This window comes from Ochotona curzoniae, unplaced genomic scaffold (genome assembly GCF_017591425.1).
Source record: "Ochotona curzoniae isolate NIBS_2020 unplaced genomic scaffold, NIBS_Ocur_1.0 scaffold_1037, whole genome shotgun sequence".
NCBI classification, from domain to species: Eukaryota; Metazoa; Chordata; class Mammalia; order Lagomorpha; family Ochotonidae; genus Ochotona; species Ochotona curzoniae.
The window spans coordinates 30,354,216-30,377,940 of NW_024467083.1; the positions used below are offsets into that span (position 1 = coordinate 30,354,216).

Consider the following 23,725-nt stretch of genomic DNA (forward strand, 5'->3'; position numbering starts at 1 on the left):
GCAAATGCAGGGTACCAGGTGTCCCATATGCATGGCAGGCTCCCAACTACCTAGGCCATCACTGCTGCCTCCAGAAACTCCACTAGCAGGAAGCAGGACTGGGAGACCAGAGCCAGGAAACAAACCAGTTCTCAGCTGGTGTCTCAACTGCCAGAGACAATGACAAACACATTTGAACTCGCCACCCATCTCAGCACTGGTCTGTTATTAATGTTAACTACATTTCCCTACACTTTTCCAATCCGTGGTCTCCCTCCAAGACGCAGTCACTTTCCTGAATTTACAATTACTGTTGCTTTTTAATTTTTAATTTTCCATTTATTACATGTTTTTATTTAAAAGGCAGAGAAGAAAGACTTACCATATACTGGTTCATTCCTCAGATTCCTATACTGGCTGGGAACTCTATTTGGGTTTCCCACATGGATGGGCAGGCACTCAAGTGTTTGTGCCATCATCACTAACTCTCTCCAAGGTGTGCATTAGCAGCTGACACCATAAGCATAGCCAGGATGTGAGCTGAGGCACTCCAATATGGAATATGGACATCCCAAGCAGTATTTTAACCACTGCGCCAAATGCTCAGTCCATTTTCATTAAAAGAAAACAAAACAAAAACTAGTTTTGCTGCAGCTCCCACTGGTTTACGTGAAGGCTGAGTGTGCGGTGGGCAGGATTGGGCTTGACTCCAATACCCGTTGGTTTGTGCAGAAGACAGGACAGCAGCAATTGCAACTACCAGTGTGTGCATAGGCTGATCTGGGCAAAGGACAGACTGTACCAGACTCTGTACTGGCATGCATGCACAAGAAGCAGGTCTGGGATCACCTCAGATGAAGTTTCTTTGGGAATCCCCCTAACTGAACCTAACTGCTGGACTCAGAACCCCAACCACGGAGAGAACTGTAGGTTCCATGGTCTGACCATGGAGTGCATGTGTCAGAGCTGAGCCTCCTCAGTGACTTAGGTGGAGCAGTGGACAGCATATCCAGGTGTACATGGAGAAATGGCAGTCCATCGGAACTTACAGAGAAAACCTGGTAGCACAAAGGAGGACGGAGGACAGAAAAGAACTGATCAACTACCTTAGCAGAGTTGGCAGTGAAAATCTAGGCAAATGGACTCTAGGATGGACTATGTCAGCCAGTATAGTGATTGGAGTGGCAAGATTGGCAGCAATGCATAGCTGTTGAACTATCAAGATCACCTGAGCAGAACCTTCAGAGCATGCCCCACATCAGGGACCCTGGGATGGGTGGGAGGCTGGGTGGAGCTTTTCCCTTTATCTCCCCATCTTCACCAGACAGAAGAAGATAAAAAAAAAAGAATGTGAAAACAATGGTCTCACCCACTTTCCTCTAGCCCTTGATCCTTTGCACCCTAATCAACTATGTAAAAATCTTAAAAAATAAACTAGTTTTATATACATCCACAACATATGTCAGTTTTATTTTAAATTTCATTTTTTAAAGATTAATTTTTATTTGAAAAGCAGAGTTATATAGAGGAGAAACACACAGAAAAAGAGACATCTTCCATACACTGCTTCACTCCGTAAATGGCCACAATGGCCAGAGCTGGGCTGGTCAGAAGCCAGGAACCTGGAATTTCTTCTAAGCTCTTGGGCTCGCCACAGCTGCTTTCCCAGGCAATTGATCAGGAAGCTGGATGGAAAGTGGAGCTGCCAGGACTTGAACAGGCACCCATATGAGATGCTGATGTTGTAGGCAGAGGCTAGCTTATATGCCACTGCAACAGCCCCCGGATTTTTATTAACATTTAACTTATTTTTACTGAAAAGGTAGATTTACAGAGAGGAAGAGAAATAGAAAGATCTTCTGGTTCACTCCCCAAGTGGCTGCAATGACTGGAGCTGAGCTGATCCAATGCTAGGAGCCAGGAGCTCCCTCCTGGTCTTCCACATGGGTGCAGGGTCTCAAGGCTTTGGGTCATCTTTCACTGCTTTCCCAGGCCACAAGCAAGGAGCTGAATGGGAAGTGCAGCAGCTGGGACATAAACCGGTGCTCATATAGTATCCCGGTGCATGGAGGTAGAGGATTGGCCAATTGAACCATTGTGCTAGGTTCTGGATTTTATTAAAATGGTATAAAATGAGGGCACTTAAAAAAGTTAATACCTGAAATGCTAATTTATTGTCGTATCAACTTGCCATTCCATAATTACTATTGAGGTTGTAAATTTTTTCGCAAGGATGTTGATCATTCTTGTTTCATATTCCATTAAATTTATGTTCATGTCCTTTGCCCATTCTTTCCAAATCATTCTTTCACTACATCCTAGACATTGATTATAGGACACTATATATCCTAGACATTGATCCTTTGTAAAGTAATACACGTTGTAAAACCTTCTTAAGTTTGTGACTTCTTAAAAGTTTTTTTTTCCTTTTTAATCATGTCCTTAACACATTTTTAAAAAGATTTATTTGAAAAGCAGAGAGGGAGTTATCTTTTATTCTCTGGTCTACCTCCCAAATGGGGCTTGCTAAGCTCCACCTGTTCCTCCCATGCAGGCAGCAGGGACCCAAACACTTGAGCCATCTTTCATTGCTTTCCCAGGTGCAACTGGAGTGGAACAGCTAGGACTTGAACTGGAGCACAGATGGGATGATAGTGTCGCAGGCAGTAGCTCTACCAGCTACACCACAACACTAACACCCGACCCCCCCCCCACACCCTTTTTAAAAAAGACATATTTAGTTATTTGAAACAGTGATACAGAGAGCGGCAGGCAGAAAGATGTCTTCCATCTGCTGCTTCACTCTCCAAGCGGCTGTAAGAACCATGGCTGTGCCGAGCTGAAGCCAGGACCTAGGAACTTCATTTTGATCTCCCTGAAGGGTGACAAGGGCCTGAGGGCTTGACCTGTGTCACCCACTTGCAAGACCTGGATGAAGCACCTGGCCCAGCCCTGGATGTTGTAGTCATGTGGGGAGTGATGTAGCAGACAGAAGATTCTTTAACTCTTACTTTTCAAATAAATAAACAAATCTCGGTTTAAAAAAGATTATTGTTAACACATGGAAAATGGAATTAAAATATAAGATTGTTTCAGTGCAAAACCTTGGAATTCATGCATCTAAGGAGTCTTTAAAAGGTTCACAGTAAAGGAAGTGACACTGTGACACAGCATGCTAAGCTGCTACCTGAAGGTGTACCTGTACCTATGTACATCCCATAGGTGTACCCATTTGTGTCCCAGCTGTTCCACTTCCAAGCCAGCTCCCTACTAATGTCAAGCAGCTGAATACAGGGAGAATGTCATCCATGTGGGAGACCCAAAGGAGCTGCTCAGGCTCCTAGCTTTGGCCTGGCTCAGTGCTGGCCATTGTGGGCTTTCTGGGGAGTGAATCAGTGAACAAAAGATATCTCTCAGTCCTACCCTCCCATCGGCTGTAGACAGGTCTTTCAAAATAAATAAATCTTTTAAAAATCAAAAAAAGTTAAAGTAAGGTGAGTTAGACAACTTCTCAACTGGACATCAAAACTTAGGAAACCTGAACAGGGTTGCTATAAAGAATGATTCTTCATATTTTCAAAAGGATAAAAGAGGGGCAAGGCATGATGATGGCTCAATGATGAAATTCTCACCTTGCATGTGCTGGGATCACACACAGGCACTGGTTTGTGTCCCAGCTGCTTCACTTTACATTCAGCTCCCTGCTTGTGGTCTGGGAAAGCAGTGAAGGATGATCCAAAGCCTTGAGACCCTGCAACCACATGGGAGACCGAAGGAAGCTCCTGGCTTCTGGCTTCAGATCGACTCAGCTCTGGCCATTGTGGCCATTTAAGGAGTGAACCAATATGAACGGAAGATCTTTCTCTCTGTCTCACCTTTTCTCCGTAATCTGATCTTCCTTTCCAATAAAAATAAACAAATATTTAAAAAACAAACAAAATAGCTGGAGGAGGCAGGCATTGATTTGGTGCACCCATACTGGAATGCCTGCTCTGCTTCTGAATCCAGCTTCCTGCCAACATATACCAGGGAAAGCAGCAGGTGATGGCTCCAGGTTTTGAATGCCTTCTACCTACATGGGAGATAGGAACCGAGTTCCTGAGTCAGTCTGATCAACTCTGGCTATTGCAGACATGTGGGAGATGAATTGGCATATACAAGATCTCTGCATTTGTCTTTAAAATAAAAAACAAATACTTCATTAGAATAAAATGAGCTATTGTCTTATCTAAAAAAAAATAAAAATTAAAAAAAAAGAATAAAATGAACTAATGCTATTACACCGACTAAAATAAACCAGACACAAAAAGACAAATATTGCATGATTTCACTTTTATGTGGACTCTAAAAATGGTAAACTCATAGGTGAGCATGTGATGCCAGTAGGAAACCCACAGCTTAACTGGAATGCCTGGTCTGAGGCCCAGAACCTCTGCTTCCTATGAAGTGTACATCCAGAGATGCACTGTAATGTCTCAAGTAGCTGGGTTCCAAACTTGCAGGGTGGAACTGGGCTGCGTTCTGGATTCCTGGCTTTGGCCTGGCCTAGCCCTGCACACTGCTGGGGTTTGGGGAGTGAACCAATGAATGGAAGCTCGCTCTCCAGTACATCTCTATCAAAACATGTAAAGATACACAATTTTAGTTAACAAAATTCAGATAGCTATTAATTTAATGCTTTAAAATACCAATACACCCTTTTATAACTTACTGTTTAATGTTCAGTTACAGAAAATACAGTGAATCCTCAAAAATGTCATATGACTGTTAAAATGAGCAGGTACTTACTACATATTAAGAGGGAGAAGCAGGTAAACAGAGCAATGCTGTATCTTTATAATCCTGTTTTGTAAACAGCAGATCACTTGTCTGTACTATACAGACATACACAAAGGTACACGCATACAACAGAAGTTATAAAACATCATCTCCAGGCGGTATGAGTGGTCTGATTAGTTAAAAAATTTTCTTTCTTTTGATTTTTCCTTTACTTTCTAGTTTTTCTACAATACATGTTTTCTCTCAGTCATAAAGGTGATATGTTTCTCAAGCTAATAAAATAAAAAACAAGACCCTTTTAGCAATACGATGATGTTATGAAAATATGTACTTAAGTTACAAACACTGAGATATAACCTATCAATAACTCATCTTTGGAGTGGAAAAAACAGTCAAATGAGATAGAAACCAACACTCGATTTTCCCTCTATTTAGTAATTAGAATACAAACACTACTTTTTGCCATTCCCTTCAGGTCAACACCAACTTCATCCTCCTTCCATACTCAGGATCCAACAACCACATTAAATGCCAGAGCAACTACAGAACCAACTGTGCCGAGAAAATTCTTGCCAAACAGTTTTCTCCTAATTAAAAAAAACAAAAGCAAAATCTACAAACACACACACACACCCAGAATAATGTTAGGCTTCTCTTTTGCCTCCTTGAATGGCCAGCAGAAAGAATCTGCTGCGCCCTGCCTTGAAACGACAACAGTAATCCAGCACTATCTTACAATAGCAGCACCTAAACATCCACTCAGAGACTATTAAATTTGTTCTCCAAAGAACCGCACCAGTGCCAACTAAATAAGAACAGCTGTCCCTAAGACCTCCTTTATTCTCTCATGCCACTAACCCAAGAGGAATTTCCCAATAATCCCACTTACCATTGTTGTTGGCAATTAGTGTGACAAGAGTCTTCTTTGTACTGTCGCTGTTCTGTGCCCCGCTGCTACTAACGGTGGTGGATGTAGAGAGGTGCCCAGCAACAGAAGCATGGGCAGCGATGGGCACTGGAGCCGAGACTGGCTGCTGGCTCACAGAAACTGTGGGGAAGGGGAGGCACAGTCACTTGGAGACAGGGACAGATGACCCTACAGGATACTGCTCTAATTTTCCCTTTCCATCTTGTTGCAGGCCCCTAAAGACAAAACACGAATATCGTTCATAGACCCAACTGTTAGGATTTCTCCTACTTGTTCTTTAGTCCACCGTTTAGATACAATTCCTTTATCTTCCATTTCCTGCTTAATGAAGTTAGAACACTGGGCCACTGCACCAGGACTTCACAGTTTTGCTTACACAGCACCAGCAAACTCTACGACTCCAAGGTTTATCATCGCCACTACTGTTAGTAACTACACGCAGTAAACCATCCACAAGATTCTGGACTGTGACCTGTTTCAGACTAAACCACTGCCATCTTCAGGCATCAAGCAAGGGAAGATTATGGTACATTGGGACTATGAACCACTTCCACTTTCTGAATTCAGAGTATCCTAGAATGTGACCCTGAAGTATTAGCTTTATGAAAAAGAAGCTAACCTAAATTTGTAAACTGTCCTTGGAGGCAATGCAAAGGAATTTCTGCTCAGCTCACAAAGGAAACCAAGTTCAAGTAAAACAAAAACACACACAGACCACAAAGACCTGATAAGCTCTGACACACACACCACCACGTGCACTCTGTGCACACATCATCTGGTAAGTGGACTGCTCAACCATCAGTAGTTCATCCAACCGCTCAATGTTCTTCATAGAATAAAGACAGACTTTCCAGTTTTACTGATGAGGAAGCTGAAAACTCATAAACTTGAGCACCGAAAAGAAGGAACTACCTTGAGGCATCTCTGGAATTCCTGAAGTCATTTTCCACCTCATATTTAACCAAAATGCTTGAGTTTAATGAAACAGCAACTTAAAACCAAAACAGCTTTTGTTACCTGCTGGAGTTTTATCCACTGAATTATAATCTTCAACTACAGAGTCCTCAATGACATCACTGATTTTTTGCCACGGCTCCAACTCCTCCTCCTCACATTCCATAAACAGGTCGGTGTCCGCCATGCTACAAGAAGAAAAATTTAAGTAAGATACTAATCCTAGAAGAAATCATTGTATACACAATATGGAATCATGTTCTTGCCCCCACTAGAAACCCACTCTCTTTAAGCTCCTCCTATCATTTCTCAAGACTTTCTCCTATTGCCAAGGATTCAGAATTACAAATTGCATTCTTGCATATGAGAATCCCTTTCACAGGAAAATATTTAATAATGAAGTTCAATATACAATACCTATGGTAGGATACAATACCTATATAGTAAACTGAGGAAGTGAGTCACACAAAGATAGGTTGGACCCAGTCTTTATTTAAAATTAATATTCTGCTCATTCTGAATTATTTTACATTAACGCTGATCTTTTTTGGAATTATGCATTAAAATTCTCTTGTGATTATGGAACCTTTCTTCAAGTTCTGTACCTTACTATACTGTACTAGAAGTCTACAAAATTCTGCAAGCTATTTCACCATGATTTTGGAGACTACCTTAATTTGAGACCACTTAGAAGCTAATACATAACACACAAATAAGGATGGGAATGAAATGGTCACTGTGGGATCATATTAGTGGTTTTAGGTCATGTTTATACTCCAATGGAAATGTAGTCTTGTGTTTTTATTCATTTCTTTTTACATTTTATTATTAAAAATTATTAAAAAGATTTATTTATTTATTTATTACAAAGTCAGATATACAGAGAGGAGGAGAGACAGAGAGGAAGATCTTCCATCCGATGATTCACTCCCCAAGTGAGCGCAATGGCCGGTGCTATGCCAATCTGAAGCCAGGATTCAGGAATTTCTTTTGGGTCTCCCACATGGGTGCAGGGTTCCAAGGCTTTGGGCCATCCTCTACTGCTTTCCCAGGCCACAAGCAGGGAGCTGGATGGGAAGTGGAGCTGCCAGGATTAGGACCGGCGCCCATATGGGATCCTGGGGTGTTCAAGGCAAGGACTTAAGCCGCTAGACCACTCCGCCGGGCCCTATTATTAAAATTTTATGATACAGATCCATATTCCCTTATCCCCTCCCCAACCTCCTCCCCCCACCTAGTTCCTCTATATCATTACTAACATACAGTTCTTCATACACAGTCATATGTCCATCATTGCGGGCATGGACAATGGCAGAGAGTCCAGAATCCTATTGTCAAGATACAGTAAACAGTTTCATTATAAGTTCATCTTCGTCTGGAAGCAGGAATGCATCCGGATGTTAGTCTCCATTTCACAGCTACTGTACATCCCCTTAAATGAAATGTCATAATACAAAATCAACAATAGAAAGAAAAATAGAAATTTACAATGCCATGAAGTTAAATGACATGTTACTAGATATGACAGTCTCCATTACACAGCTACTATACATCCCCTTAAATGAAGAGCTACAAAATAAAATCCACATCAAGGAGAAAAAAGAAATTAACAACATCAAGAAGTTAAATAACATGCTATTAAATGACTAACGTGTAGCTGAAGAAATGAAAATCAAGAACCTTCTTGAAGAAAATGATGCCACTGCATGATCTACGAGTCACTGAATGATTTAATCAGAAGAAAGTGTTTTGAAGAGATGAAACCAACAGAAAACAACAAAGCCCATGCAATATAGTTTCCGCTAACCTTTGTTGATGAAGTATGTCTCTTCCAGACAATAAACAGATAGGTTTTGTTTCATAATCCAGTCTACTTATCTATGACATTTGATTGAGCTAAAGCCATTTACATTCAGAGTTTAATATGCACAGATGGTACTTTGGTCCTGTCATTTTAGGAATGGGTTGTTCATTGATTTAGTCTTCTGTTGTCATTTTACTGGGATATACTTCCCATTTGCTTGCCTTTGGTTTTGGCGGGTGCTGTTCCTCTTCTCTGTCAAGAGAACATCTTGCAGTATCATTTGTAGGGCAGGTTTGGAAGAGGCAAATTCTTTTAACTTTTCTTTACTGTGGAAGAATTTTATTTCATTTTCAAAGACAAAGGAATGCTTTGCTGGGTACATTATCCTGAGCTGCAATTTTTTTCTTTTAGAATCTGGAATGTGTCACTCCATTCTCTTCTGGCCTGTAGAGTTTCCTATGAGAGATCTCCTGTGAGTTTAATTGGCATTCCTTTATGTATCAGTTGATGCTTTTCATGAGCACATCTAAGGATCTTTTCCTTATGTTTGATTGAAGAGAGCTTGATAATCATGTGTTGTGGTGAAGATCGCTTTTGATCAAGCCTGTTGGGAGTTCTGTGCTCCTCCTGGATCTTGTTTCCCAATTCTTTCTCTAGATTAGGGAAATTTTCCCTTACTATTTCATTGAATAACCTTTAATCCCAGCTTCTCTTTCTGCACCTTCTGGGACTCCCATAACTCTTAGATTTGGCCTCTTAGTAGTGTCTTTCAATTCTTGAATACTTTTTTGGGCCTGATCCAGCTCTGCTTCCAGCTTTTTCTGAGATTCTTTCTTCTGCTTGCTTCATTCTATTTTGGAGACTCCTGATTGTACTTTTAATTTGCTCCACTGTATTCTTCATTTCTGATATATCAGCTTTCCTTTGATTCACTGCTGTTATTTGTTGTGTAACAGATTCCTTAAATTCCTTGAACGCCTGCTTTATGTACTTCTCATTGTTGATAAGAAGCTTTATAACAAGTGTTTTAAATTCTGTATCCCCCATTTTCTTGATGTCTTCCTCAGTGAACTCTGAGGTTGGCATAGGGTTTTGCTCCTTTGCAGGGGAGTCTTCAGTAATATTCACTGTGCCTTTGTTTCTTCTTTTGCTCTTGGTCATTGTACTTCTGGTTATCAGATTCTTCTCCTTAGGGCAGTTTTCTAAGCTATGTCACCCACAGGTCTACAATATGATTTTACTTATTGCAGTTGGTACACAACTTTTTGCTTGCAGTCACTTGTGCCACTCCCTCCAGTGAGTTCCAGGTCTGGGATTTTATGTCAGTTTTCCACCCCGGTCTCCACAGCCCCGGCTCCTGGCTTACCACTCTCCACTTCCTGTGATACCATGCTGAGGCTGCACTGTTGTCTCTGCAACCTTTTTCCTACTTCCGGTTGGAGCAGGTCCAGGATTAGAGACACCAGGTGTCCTATATAATTAGGTTGTTGGTGGCGCTGATCTTGTCGGAACCTGTTGGATGTTAGGTCTGGGTGCCACACAAACCTATTCTGACCGGTAGGATGCCACAATTGGTATTATTTTCCTGCGGGACCAGTGCAATCCACTGAACTCAGCGAGTTGCCACAAGTTTAGCACATGCACAGTTCTCTGTTGTCCCCTGCAGTCCTAAAGCTATTGCCACAGTGTGCAAAATGGCTCCTAATGTACCACTACTTCAGTTCTTGATCTGCTGGCTGTCAGATCTGAGGGCTACCCAGATCTGTCTTGGGTGGAACCTGCAGAATGCCACGTTGCTGCAGTTCACTGAGTCAGAAATGAGTTCACTCCCAGCTCAGCGTATGCTCATTCCTTTCCCTTGCCTTTGCCTCCTTATGCAAAATGGCGCCCAATTCGGTTCTAGGGGGCTGACTTGGCTATGAAATTCACCCTGTTCCCACACTGCCCACCTGGGATCTGCTGCTCTGTCTCTGTTCCTGGTCAAATCAAACAGACCAGCAGGATGGCCAGTTCTTTGTCTGGGTTCACCTCCCAAGCTCCCAGTGAAAGTCCCTTCCCACCTGGTTGCTGGTGGAGTTCCGGCTGTTGGTGGAGTTCAGAACCCCGTTAGCTGAATGCCCCTGGAGTATCAGTCACTGTAACACCACACCGTTGTGTCCACTGCTTTTCTGTGCCTGTCAGTCTCCAGGTACCCCTCTGCTGTTGTTTTATCCTTTCCTATTTCCTAAAATATGTCCTCTCTGCTTCATCCTGATTAAATGTTTTTCCGTCTGTTTGAACGTGCCCTTACCCTATTCCGACATCTTGATTCTCCTTGTGTTTTTTTAACTTGGTGGACACTATGATTAGCTGCAAACTAAGTCTTTGAGCAGAGTGAATTAACATGGTGACTGTAAATAATGCTGAGGAGCGGGAAGGGAAGAAGCAGGGGAGCAAGAACAGTGTGGGTGTCTCATGGAATGCATGGGATCTGGTCTCTACGTTAAAAAAGAATAAAATGTCTATTTAAAAACCCATTGCCTAGGTTATACACCTCTGTGTAAAGCAAAACACATACCCTCACATTGCAAATAAAGAGCTTACTGCTATTCTGCCCTGCAGTATTAGTAGTCCATGGTTCTTATGTCATGGGAATGGCATTACTATCCAATGTTCAAATAAGCCTTGATTGCAAAGGCTCTCAATGCCCTTGGTATCTTAGTAACTTTTCCACCCCATTCATAAGTCAAAAACCCAAAACCAACCTAACCTTTCTATTAACTAGGTTTTTACAACGTGATAGCAGTAGTTTTGGAAATGCCCAGCAGATGGCGTTATTTCCTGTGAAAACTTTAAAATGTCCTGCTCTGTCAACAACCAAGAGCAGTTTGGGAAATTAAAGATAGTGTTCTTTTGTTGTCGTTTGCTGGATTGTTTTCTGTGGTGGTTTGTTTGTTTTGTTGTTATTTTTAGATTCATTCATTTATTTACTTTGAAGGCAGAGCAAGGGAAGGAGAGCGGGATAGTTGGGAAGAAGCAAGGAGGGAGAAAGAGAGAGAAAAAGAAAGATCTTTCAGCTGCTGGTTCCATCTCCACAAGGCTGTAACAGCTGGAGCCAAGAGCCAGGAACTATTTCCCATGCGGGTGGCAGGAGACTAAGTACTTGGGCCTCTGTCCCCTACATCCCAAATGCACCAGCGAAGCAGAGCAGCCGAGACCTGAAATGATGCTTTGATACTAGAAGCTGGCGTTGTAGGTGCTGACTTAACCTGCTGTGCTACAACGCCGGTCCAGAGAAACTAGTTTTAATTGGTAAAGTGCTTGAATTGATTCTAACTGGTCTCCGATTTTTTATTTTAACTATTTTGTCTTTCCAAATTAAAACCACAAAAGGAGGGCATTAGGATAAAAAGACTTAAGGAATAACTCTCATTTCTACTCTTCAAATATGCAAGACAAAGTCAGATAAATTTAATTAAAAAGCAATCAAATCAGTGTTATAAACATTCTTTGAGCTAAAGACTACAAAACACATGCTTTTATGTTTTCAGTCTACTATCACTCAAAACAGTATTTCTGAACTTTTTTCCCCTGATTTTATCCCTATAAGAGCCCAGAGTCAACAGACAATGCACAGGTGCCAGTCATCTACCAGAATAAGAGTTAACCATGAGGATAGCTCTGTAGGCAGTTTTCAAAGATCTTTTTTCAGCTCTGATCAGCTACAAGCATACCCTGCGCAATCGGCAGACAAATCTTCCTTAACAATCACCTTCCTCAACAGTCACTGACCAGGCCGGTCGGACTCCATGCTTGGAGCCCTGGCTCCAGGCATGGACACCACGTGGTGAGCTGGGCCCAGGCCTGCCTGGGCTCAAGAGGCAGTACACTGGGAAGGGATCTCTTGGGAACAAGGCAGGCCAAGGCTTCACCCGTTGCCAACATAATGTGGTGTGTGGGACCAGGAGGGTGCGACATTGGGGTCTGGGTGGAGAGAACTTCCAGACAGGCTGCTGGGAGGTCCCGGGCCGGGACAGACTCTATGCTTGGGGCCCCAGCTCCAGCCAATGACCACCATGTGATGAGTTGCGCCTGGCTAGCCAGTGTGCCATTTGGCACCAGGCTCTGCCTGCTGTCTGCTTGGCAGCAAGCTCTGGGGTCTTAGGGGTATGGAATTGCTGCCAGGTACATCCATGTTACATGTGGGTTAGGAATCTATCCTCAGGGAATCCAAACAATAGAGTAACTTTTCCTTGAAGATAAGTGAGGGTACTGAGATCTGGTGGCTTGGAGGAGAAAGACCGGACTATCTGTATGGGTGAGATGGATACACCAGCCCATTTATGTGTCCTGTGTAGAACTTGTTATCACTGAACAATGCTGGCCACCACACAAAAGTCCATGTGAAAACTAAGGCTGGGGGCTTGTCTAGCAGAGCTAGCTCCTAGTTGGATCGGGGATGGGTCAACCATATTAGGAAGGGCCATGACACTAACCAGCACAGGAGAGAACCAGGTCCGGAAGTAGATTTTGTGGAGGATGTGTGGGCCAAACTCTGTGGAAATACTAGATGCACTGGTTAGCTCAAGAGTTGGGGTGGTGATGGGCTGAGCTAGGTGTGACCATGGAATCTGCCATCACTCACAGGCAAAAGAACTGACAACAGTCTTAGCAGGTCAAAGCAGCAGCACCCGATTGTACATACTAAGTAGGGTGTGGAGTGGGCCAGGTTGCAGAATGTTCACCAGTTCATACAAGGCCAAAATGGAAGGCCAGACTATGCAGGGCACTGGCATAACAAACTCTGACATGTATGAGATCTGGGTCTCGGAGTGGGTCAAAATTCTCACTGATGATCTCACATGGTCCAGGCCTGGGGGGTCAGGCAAGCTGGGCAAAGTAGTAGCTCCAAATGCTGGCCAATGTGTGGGCTGGTTATGGAAGGGGGCAGAATGGGCAGGGTTGAGCAAACCTTAGCTCACAAACATGAACAGAAATCAGGATGGAGCACAAGTTACGCTGAGCTAGGGTCTTACACCTACTGGTCTGCATGAGATGCCGAGCTAGGCCACAGCATCTAAGGCAAAGGCCAAGACAGGTGAGAGGCTATGCAAGTTGTGTCAGAGCAACCACTGGCATGCGCATGATCTATCGCTGGGAACAAGGATGGTCAGGGAGCTAAGAGGACACCCTGGCTGGGTTGAGGTTCCCACTGGTGAGTGCAGGGGGCTGGAGTGGGGGCTGCGTTCTGGTCTGGATATGACTGCAATATTCCTTAGCACAAGTATGGATTAAGACTGGGTTCACCGGGCCAGGCTAGACAAAGGACAGACTAGGCTAGGTCCCTGCCCATACCGAGCCACGTATGAGCTGTGTCTGGGTATGGAAGAGCCTTGGCTGGGCTGGAGCATCCAACAGTAAGAAACAAAATGGGTTGAAGGCCAGCAAGGAAAGGCCACTGTTACTGCCAGGACAGGAGGTGGACTAAGTAGGGCTGGTCCATGCACCCACTGGTATGTGTGAGATCTGGCAGTGGAAGAGGTTCTGATGGAGGAGCTTGAGAAACTCCTCTGTCAGGACACAGTCCCTGCAGATGAGCGCAAGAATCATGATAGGGAGCAGCCCAGGCCAGGCAAAGATATTCACCAGCATACATTTGGCATAGGTTGGGGGCAGACCAGGCTGAACCAGTTCACATCACCCACTGGCAAATCTGAAAACCAGAACAGAGTGTAGGTTGAGCCGGGTTTGATCGAAACACACACAGGTACACATTACAGCTGGGATTGGGTGCCAGCTGGGCTGGGCTAAGCTGTAACTCTCACCAGCATCAGCTGGATTGGGGATGGGCCAGGCTGGGCCAGGCTACAGCATCCACTGGCCAATGCTGAGGCAAGGTGGGCCATGCCAGATTGGGCTGCAGTGCCCAACCAGCACACATGAAAACCAGGGAGGGAGGGGCAATGTCGGCACTGGGAATGTGGAGGGCTCCCCTGCTGAACAGCCACTAGTACTGGAAAGCGTGAGTTGAGATGGGGGTAGACCAGAACAGGCAGGGCTACAATACCTGTGGGACTCATGTGAGCTAGATTACTGGTGCAAGCATAAATCAGAGTGGGTGAGAGTTGGTTCGACTTTGCCACATCATCAGCTGGCAGATACTAGCACTGGGGGCTAATTCTGTCAAGTTAAACTGCAGAAACACCTGGAGAATGCATGATCCAGGAGTGGGAGCTGTCCCATTAGGGAAACAGTGGCATCTCCCTCTTGGTTTATTATCACTCTCACTGGACAGCATGAAAAGCAGGACTGGGACAGGCATGGCTAGACAGTGGCACCCGCCAGCATGTGTGTGGGCTGGATAGTGGGGCTCGTTGGGTTGAACTAGGCTTCAATGTCCATTGACATGAAAGAGAGCTAAATGGGATGTGCGACAGACTGGACTTGTCTGCTGTACATACTTGTTGATAAGCACAGGAACCAGGCAAGGGGGCGGGCCCGGTGGGGGTTATGAGGGTAGTTCCAATGAGGCTACAACTCCCACTGGTTTACGTGGGGGATGAATGTGCGGTGGGCAGGATCGGGCTGGACTCCAATACTCACTGGTTTGTGTAGAAGACAGGGCTGCAGACAAAACTGATCCAGCAATTGCAACTACTAGTGCATAGGCCGCTCTGGGCAAAGGACAGACTGTACCAGACCCTGTACTGGCATGCACGCACCAAGAAGCAGGTCTGGGATCACCTCAGATGAAGTTTCCTTGGGAATCCCCCTAACTGAACTGAACTGCTGGACTCAGAACCCCAACTGTAGGTTCCATGGTCTGACCATGGAGTGCATGTGTCAGAGCTGAGCCTCCTCAGTGACTTAGATGGAGCAGTGGACAGCATATCCAGGTGTACGTGGGGAAATGGCAGCCCATCGGAACTTACAGAGAAAACCTGGTAGCACAACGGAGGACGGAGAACGGAACAAATCAATTAACTACCTCGGGCATGTATAGGCAGCGAAAATCTAGGCAAATGGACTCTAGGGTGGACTATCTCAGCCAGTGGACTCTGCAGCGATTACATCATGCTTACAATGGCAAGACTGGCAGCAATACAGAGCTGTTGAACTATCAAAACCACTTGAGCACGACCCTCAGAGCATGCCCCACATCAGGGACCTGGGATGGTTGGGAGGCTGGGTGGTGCTTCTCCCTTTTTCTCTCCCTTTACCCAAGATACAGAAATGATGATGATAATAATAATAATAAAACAATGGCCTTACCCATTTTTCTATAGCCCTTGATCCTTTGTGCCCTGATCAACTACGTAAAGATTGTCAAAATACAAAAAAGGAGCATATCCAAATGGCTAGTATTAATTCAAATACATTTTTCATGTTTTATCTTGTGAAAAAAAATTTTTTAAAGATACTGAATGGGCCCGGCGTGGTGGTGCAGTGGTTAAGGTCCTCGCCTTGCATGCCCGGGATCCCATATGGGTGCCGGTTCTATCCCGGCAGCCCCGCTTCCCATCCAGCTCCCTGCCTGTGGCCTGGGAAAGCAGTCGAGGACGGCCCAAAGCTTTGGGACCCTGCACCCACATGGGAGACCCGGAAGAGGCTCCTGGCTTCGGATTGGCATAGTATCGGCTGTTGCGCTCACTTGGGGAGTGAATCATCGGACGGAAGATCTTCCTCTCTGTCTCTCCTCTCTGTATATCCACCTTTCCAATAAAAAAAAAAAAGGATACTGAAGATTTCTTTCATCCGACCAAAGTTAAATTATGTTCCTCCCACAAAACAAAACAAAACAAAACAAAACAAAACAAAAAAACAGTTATAAGAAATCAGGTCCAGCACAATGGCCTAGCGGCTAAAGTCCTCGCCTTTGAACGCGCAGGGATCCCATACGGGCGCCAGTTCTAATCCTGGCAGCTCCACTTCCCATCCAGCTCCCTTCCTGTGGCCTGGAAAAGCAGTTGAGGATGGCCCAAAGCCTTGGGACCCGGCACACCCGTGTGGGAGACTTGGAAGAAATTCCTGATTCCTGACTTCGGATTGGCATAGCACTGGCCACTGCGGTCACTTGGGGAGTGAATCATCGGATGGAAGATCTTCCTCTCTCTTTTTCCTCCTCTCTGTATATGTGACTTTGTAATAAAAATAAATAAATCTTAAAAAAAAAAAAAAAGAAATGCTAAGAGATGAAAGAGAAATCTGATGTTTATGTATTAACTACTTTTTTTTTAAAGATTTATTTTTATTATTTTTTCATTGGAAAGGCAGATATACAGAGAGGAGAGACAGAGAGGAAGATCTTCCGTCCGATGATTCACTCCCCAAGTGAGTGCAACGGGCCGATGCTATGCCGATCCGAAGCCAGGAGCCTCTTCCGGGTCTCCACGCAGGTGCAGGGTCCCAAAGCTTTGGGCCATCCTCGACTGCTTTCCCAGGCCACAAGCAGGGAGCTGGAAGGGAAGTGGGGCTGCTGGAATTAGAACTGGCGCCCATATGGATCCCGGGCATGCAAGGCGAGGACCTTTAACTACTTTTTAATCAAGTGAGAAAATTACTACTTCTTCTTAGGTGTTATGTACTGCCAGGACAAACAACATAAATTAAAACTAAAAAGACAAAGAAAACTCCATTTTATTGGGAACTATCTTCATGTATTATCCAGCATAGATAAGAGTTAACAGAAAGGTCTGTCAATACAGAAAATAGTAAGTCTGCTAACAAAGCAGTATTTTACAGAAGGCACACAACTTATTTCTCCAAGATGTTACAGCTAAGTTTTTCAAACAGTTTTCAAGACCAACATTGTTATCTCAAATGTAATAAACTCATGTCACTTTGGCATCTACAATTTAGAGTAACAAAGACAAGCCATGTTGGTATACAAGTAGCAACCTAAATACTTTTTGACAAACCTTAAAAAAAATCCTGCAAATTTGGCATTCTCATAGTTTCCCAACTATCAGAATCTTCATCAGTGTCGTGAAATATAGCATTTAATGTCTTCCCAGAAACTCAGGACATATCATCATTCGCTATATAGCCTTTAAAAAACAAAACAAAACAAAACACATTTATTTATTTTTATTGCAAAGCCAGATGTACAGAGAGGAGGAGAGACAGAGAGGAAGATCTTCCGTCCGATGATTCACTCCCCAAGTGAGCACAAACACCAGAGCTGCACCGATCCGAAGTCAGGAATCAGGGATTTCTTCCAGGTCTCCCATGTGGGTGCAGGGTCCCAAAGCTTTGGGCCGTCCTCGACTGCTTTCCCAGGCCACAAGCAGGGAGCTGGATGGGAAGTGGAGCTGCCAGGATTAGAACTGGCGCCCATATGGGATCCTGGGTGTACTAGGCAAGGACTTTTAGCTGCTAGACCATTACGCTGAGCCCTCTTTATATATTCTTTCAAATGGCCAATGGCATTTAATCACATTTCAATTATTTTTGATCAAAGAAAACAAGAAATTACACAGTATCAAAATGTACAGCTCTTCCCAAACTATTATTCCATTCATGTTTAACCTCCTCATATAACAAATCTTTCTCATCTTTTCCCTATGATTTTGCTACAAGGGACAGATACACTCAACAGGCTTGGATTCTGAATGTTTGAAATTCAATCCTTATTTAACTTAGAAATATTTTTACTTTTCTGAATAACCGCGGATAAAGTTGTGAATTTCGCTTTCTTGGTGGTGTGCTTCCATCGCTCTGGCACTCTGACTTGACTTTCCCAGGACAGAAAACTTGTAGCTAACTTTGAGCAGCATCCTAGGATGATCATAACCACATCCTTACGATCCTGTATCTTTGAACACATTTACTAACTGTGACAGACACAATGGTATGGTGTTGCAGTGACTGATAACCCAGTGGCATTCAGCAAGCCACGATCTAAACTCCACTGGCAGCTGGAACTACACCAGCAACCAGGTGGGAAGGGGATGTTTACCAGGAGCTCAGGAAGGTGAACCCAAACAAAGAACTGCCCGTCCTGCTGGTCTGTCTGATTTGACCAGGAACAGAGACAGAGCAGCAAGTCCCATATGGGCAGTGTAGGAACAGGGTGAATTTCACAACCCAGTCAGCCCCCTAGAGCTGAATTGGGTGCCATTTTGAATGGGGTGAAAAACTAAGACTGCAGGGATAACAGTGAGCAACACACGTGCTGAGTTGGGAGCAAATTCACTGAATTCAGTGCACTGCGCTGGTGCCACAGGAAAATAATACTGACTTTGGCATTGTACAGGTCAAAATAGGTCTGTGTGGCCCTCAGACCTAACAACCAACAGCTTCTGGCAAAATCAGCACCACCAACAACCTAGCTGTAGAGGACACCTGGTGTCTGCCTAATCCTGGGACCTACTCAAACAGGAAGTAGGAGAAAGGTTGTACAGACAATGGTGCAGCCTCAGCACAGTATCACAGGAAATGGAGAGTGATAAGCCAGGAGTTGGGGCTGTGGAGATTATGGTGGAAGTCTAACATAAGAAGAACCCAGGGACTGCAAACTTGTATAGCCTCTATGGATCTCAGTATGGAGGATACTGAAACAATTGAAAATCAGCATACCATATGACCCAACAATAGCACTCCTAGGAATATATCCAAAACACCTGTTCTACAAGAAACCAACACGCACCCCTATGTTTATAGCAGCACAATCAGTAATTGCAAAAACCTGGACGCAACCGAAATGCCCATCAACAGAGGACTGGATAAGAAAGCTATGGTTCATATACTCCATGGAATACTACTCAGCTATAAAAAAAAATGCTGCAGTTCTTTGTGGCCAAATGGGCCCAACTGGAATCCATTATGCTAAGAGAAAGGAATCAATCCCAAAAGATTAAATACCACATGTTTGCCTTAAACTGAGATGAAAAATTATTAATCTGGAAAATAATACCTATACATTGTAATATTATTGCAATCTCTGACAACATGTATCCAACGCAATAATACGTTGTAACCTATAAAACAGCAATTAATGTGAGTCAGAATGCTTATGATCTACATCAAAGAACTGTAAAACCTAAAACACTCTTAATAAGCTATGTTACTCCGTAATGGGGAGGGAAGGCAGAGAAATCTTCCATCTCCCTAAAAAGTGAGAGGAAGACGTGAAATATAGCCTATCAGGATCAAATCTGATAACCCATAGACAACAGATTCAAGTCGGCACTAGACAATAGTAAAGCTACATAGGCATAAGGGAAGAATTGGGAGTGACCCTGAAAGCCTCTTAACAGGAGGTCATGCGTATGGAGCAGGGTGGAGACCCCAGAGTGGAGCGGGAGGTCAGGGGGAGGCTCCTATCCCAACCCTGAAGACTCCCAGATCCTCACCAAGGACCATCAACATGGACACCAAGGACTACATCCCAACTGCTAAGGAGACCACAGGGAATAGGAGTGCCACCCACCCCCCATCTGGAGCCTCCACAGGGGATGGAAGAAGTCCAAACTCTGCCGTGCAGAAACCAGCGCCATTGGAAAGACAACCAGGAGCCCTGAGCGATCTGCAGAAACAGAGTAATAATAAACTTTCTACAGGAGTAGGGAGGCGAGCTCTCTCTGGTCCTTGTCTGGCTCTGGCTCTGGGTCACCAACCTCCCTCACCGTGACCATTAGGTTCGCTCCAGTAACCCCTCAAAACAAACAACCAAACATACAAACAAACAAACAAACAAAATCTAGAATGGACAGACAACAAGGAAAGCTTAGAACCTTGAAGCCACCGGGATCACATATGGGCACCGGCTCTAATCCTGGCAGCTCCACTTCCCATCCAGCTCCCTGTTTGTGGCCTGGGAAAGCAGTCGAGGATGGCCCAAAGCCTTGGGACCCTGCACCCATGTGGGAGACCTGGAAGAAGTTCCTGGATTCTGGCTTCGGATCGGCATAGCATCGGCCATTGTGGTCACTTGGGGAGTGAATCATCGGACGGAAGATCTTCCTCTCTGTCTCTCCTCCTCTCTGTACATCTGACTTTCCAATAAATAAATAAATCTTTAAAATAAAAAAAACTATACTATTAATCAATACCATGTCAATTAATGCCAAAAAAGAAAAAAAAAAAAAAAAGAAAAAAAGAAGAACCCAGACCTGGAAATCGCTGGAGGGAGTGGCACAAGTGACTGCAAGCAAAAAGTTGTGTACCAACTGCAATAAGTAAAATCATATTGTAGACCTGTGGGTGACATAGCTTAGAAAACTGCCCTAAGGAGAAGAATCTGATAACCAGAAGTACAATGACCAAGAGCAAAAGAAGAAACAAAGGCACAGTGAATATTACTGAAGACTCCCCTGCAAAGGAGCAAAACCCTATGCCAACCTCAGAGTTCACTGAGGAAGACATCAAGAAAATGGGGGATACAGAATTTAAAACACTTGTTATAAAGCTTCTTATCAACAATGAGAAGTACATAAAGCAGGCGTTCAAGGAATTTAAGGAATCTGTTACACAACAAATAACAGCAGTGAATCAAAGGAAAGCTGATATATCAGAAATGAAGAATACAGTGGAGCAAATTAAAAGTACAATCAGGAGTCTCCAAAATAGAATGAAGCAAGCAGAAGAAAGAATCTCAGAAAAAGCTGGAAGCAGAGCTGGATCAGGCCCAAAAAAGTATTCAAGAATTGAAAGACACTACTAAGAGGCCAAATCTAAGAGTTATGGGAGTCCCAGAAGGTGCAGAAAGAGAAGCTGGGATTAAAGGTTATTCAATGAAATAGTAAGGGAAAATTTCCCTAATCTAGAGAAAGAATTGGGAAACAAGATCCAGGAGGAGCACAGAACTCCCAACAGGCTTGATCAAAAGCGATCTTCACCACAACACATGATTATCAAGCTCTCTTCAATCAAACATAAGGAAAAGATCCTTAGATGTGCTCATGAAAAGCATCAACTGATACATAAAGGAATGCCAATTAAACTCACAGGAGATCTCTCATAGGAAACTCTACAGGCCAGAAGAGAATGGAGTGACACATTCCAGATTCTAAAAGAAAAAAATTGCAGCTCAGGATAATGTACCCAGCAAAGCATTCCTTTGTCTTTGAAAATGAAATAAAATTCTTCCACAGTAAAGAAAAGTTAAAAGAATTTGCCTCTTCCAAACCTGCCCTACAAATGATACTGCAAGATGTTCTAACAGAAGACTAAATCAATGAATAATCCATTGCTAAAATGACAGGACTAAATTACTACCCATTCATATTAACCCCGAATGTAAATAGCTTAAACTCATCAATCAAATGTCATAGATTAGTGAACTGGATTTAAAAAAAAACTAAAACCCATCTATTTGTTGCCTATAGGAAACCTAGCTCACCAACAAAGATCTGCAGAAACTACATCATGGATTTTGATTTTTTTTTTTAAGTTTCATTTCTTCAAATAGATCATACAGCACCACCACTTTCTTCAAGAATGTTCTTGATTTTCTTTTCCATTTCTTCAGCAACACATGAGTCATTCAGCAGCATGTTGTTTAACTTTATGCTGCTGTTAATTTGTTTTTTTTTTCTTCCTGTTGTTGATTTTGTTTTGTGGCTTTTCATTTAAGCGGATGTGTAGTAACTGTGTAGTGGAGACTATCATATCTAGCTGCATATAATTTAACTTCATGGCATTGTACATTTCTATTTTTCTTCTTGTTGTTGATTTTGCATTTTGGCTTTTCATTTAAGGGGATATATAGTAACTGTGCAATGGAGACTATCATATCCAGATATAAGGATGTGATACAGTAAGCATCTCTACCTCTAGACAAAGACGGACTCCCAATGAAACTGTTAACTATATCTTGACAATAGGAAGCTGGACTCTGCCATTGTCCATGCCCGCAATGATGGACATACGACTGTTTATGAAGAACTATACAGTATAGTAATAATATAGAGGAACTCAATGAGGGGGGAGGGATTTGGGGATGCGGGGTGGGAAATCCCAGAGCCTATGGAACTGTATCAAAATATAATAATAATAATGAAGGCTATGAAATAAAATCAAATAAATCTAAGCAGATAAATTGGAAAAAAAAAAACTGAATTTCTGGGGCCAGCACTGTGGCACAGTGGACTAAACCCTCTAACTGTGGTGCTGGCATTCCATATGGGTACCAGCTGGGTGTTCCAGCTGTTCCACTTCCAATTCAGCTCCTTGCTCCTGGTTTGGGAAAGTGGCAGAGGATGCCCCACATGGGAGATATGGAGGAAGCTCCTGGCTCCAGACTGCCCCAGCTCTGGCCACTGCGCCCATGTAGGAAGTGAACCAGTGGATGGAAGATCTCTGTGTCTCCTATCTGAACTGCCTTTCAATGTGAACTTCAGTCATTAAAGATCAGCACAGTGCTAATCAGGAGGAAAACTTGGATAGACAATCTGAGAATCATGCTGTAACCCAGTGAAGAGGGAAATTTTTATTAGACTACTACCATGAGTGTCTAAGTCAAGACAGTTTCTGCTGTTATTAACAATAGATTTAATTAAATATAAACATATTCAGAAATGTATTCACTGCCCACATCAAAAATGATCAACTTGGGCAAGTGCTGTAGCCCAGTGGCTAAAGTCCTCTCCGCACACACTAGGATCCCATATGAGCACCAGTTTTAATCCCAGTGGCCCCCGCTTCCCATCCAGCTCACTGCTTGTGACCTGGGAAAGCAGTGGAGGATGGCTCAAAGCCTTGGGAACCCACACCCATGTGGGAAACCTGGAAGCAGCTCCTGGCTTTGGATAGGCTCAGCACCAAAAATTGCACACTTGGGGAGTGAATTAGCAGATGGAAGATCTTCCTGTCTATCCTCCTCTCTGTATATCTGACTTACCAATTAAAAAATCTTTAAAAAGAATAACTCAGAACTGAGTGTCTTTCATTTATACATCTCCCTATTATTCTGAAACAAATCCCTAACATCATACTTACAAACATTTTTGATGTGTAGTTCTAAAATATACTTTAAAAAAGACTGGTATCCTCTTAAATATCTAATCAACATTCAAATTTCACATTCTTTCAAACATCATACTTCAAAAACTCTGAACTAGGATGCAAATAAGTCCATACATTTTGATCATTTAGGTTCTTCAGTCTCTTTTTAAGCTATAGATATTTCTTCATCAAGTCTTTCCTCCTGTTAATTTGTGTTTGAAAGAACCAGGTCACTTCCTGCAGCTTCCCACAGCTGGGATATAGATGGTCACATACATATGGCATCATGCGCCTCTGTCCTCTACAGACCCTGAAGACTGACAGCTGGATATAGAGGCTGGATTTAACTTCTTCCT

At 43.4% G+C, this 23,725-nt stretch overlaps 1 protein-coding gene across 3 annotated transcripts in view; it reads right to left on the reverse strand.

Moving 5' to 3' along the window:
- POGZ (pogo transposable element derived with ZNF domain) overlaps positions 1 to 23,725 on the reverse strand; it is a 71,094-nt gene that overhangs the window by 28,905 nt on the left and 18,464 nt on the right. The window contains exons 2-3 of one of the 3 annotated variants that reach the window (XM_040999343.1): positions 6,704 to 6,828; positions 5,648 to 5,806 (exon numbers count right to left, since the gene is read on the reverse strand). In XM_040999343.1, the coding sequence (XP_040855277.1) occupies positions 5,648 to 5,806; positions 6,704 to 6,827 (283 nt within the window). In that variant the 5' untranslated portion in view covers position 6,828. Of the gene's footprint in view, positions 1 to 5,647; positions 5,807 to 6,703; positions 7,098 to 23,725 lie in introns of those variants that run through there. The other 2 variants (XM_040999344.1, XM_040999345.1) reach the window with 2 other exon arrangements.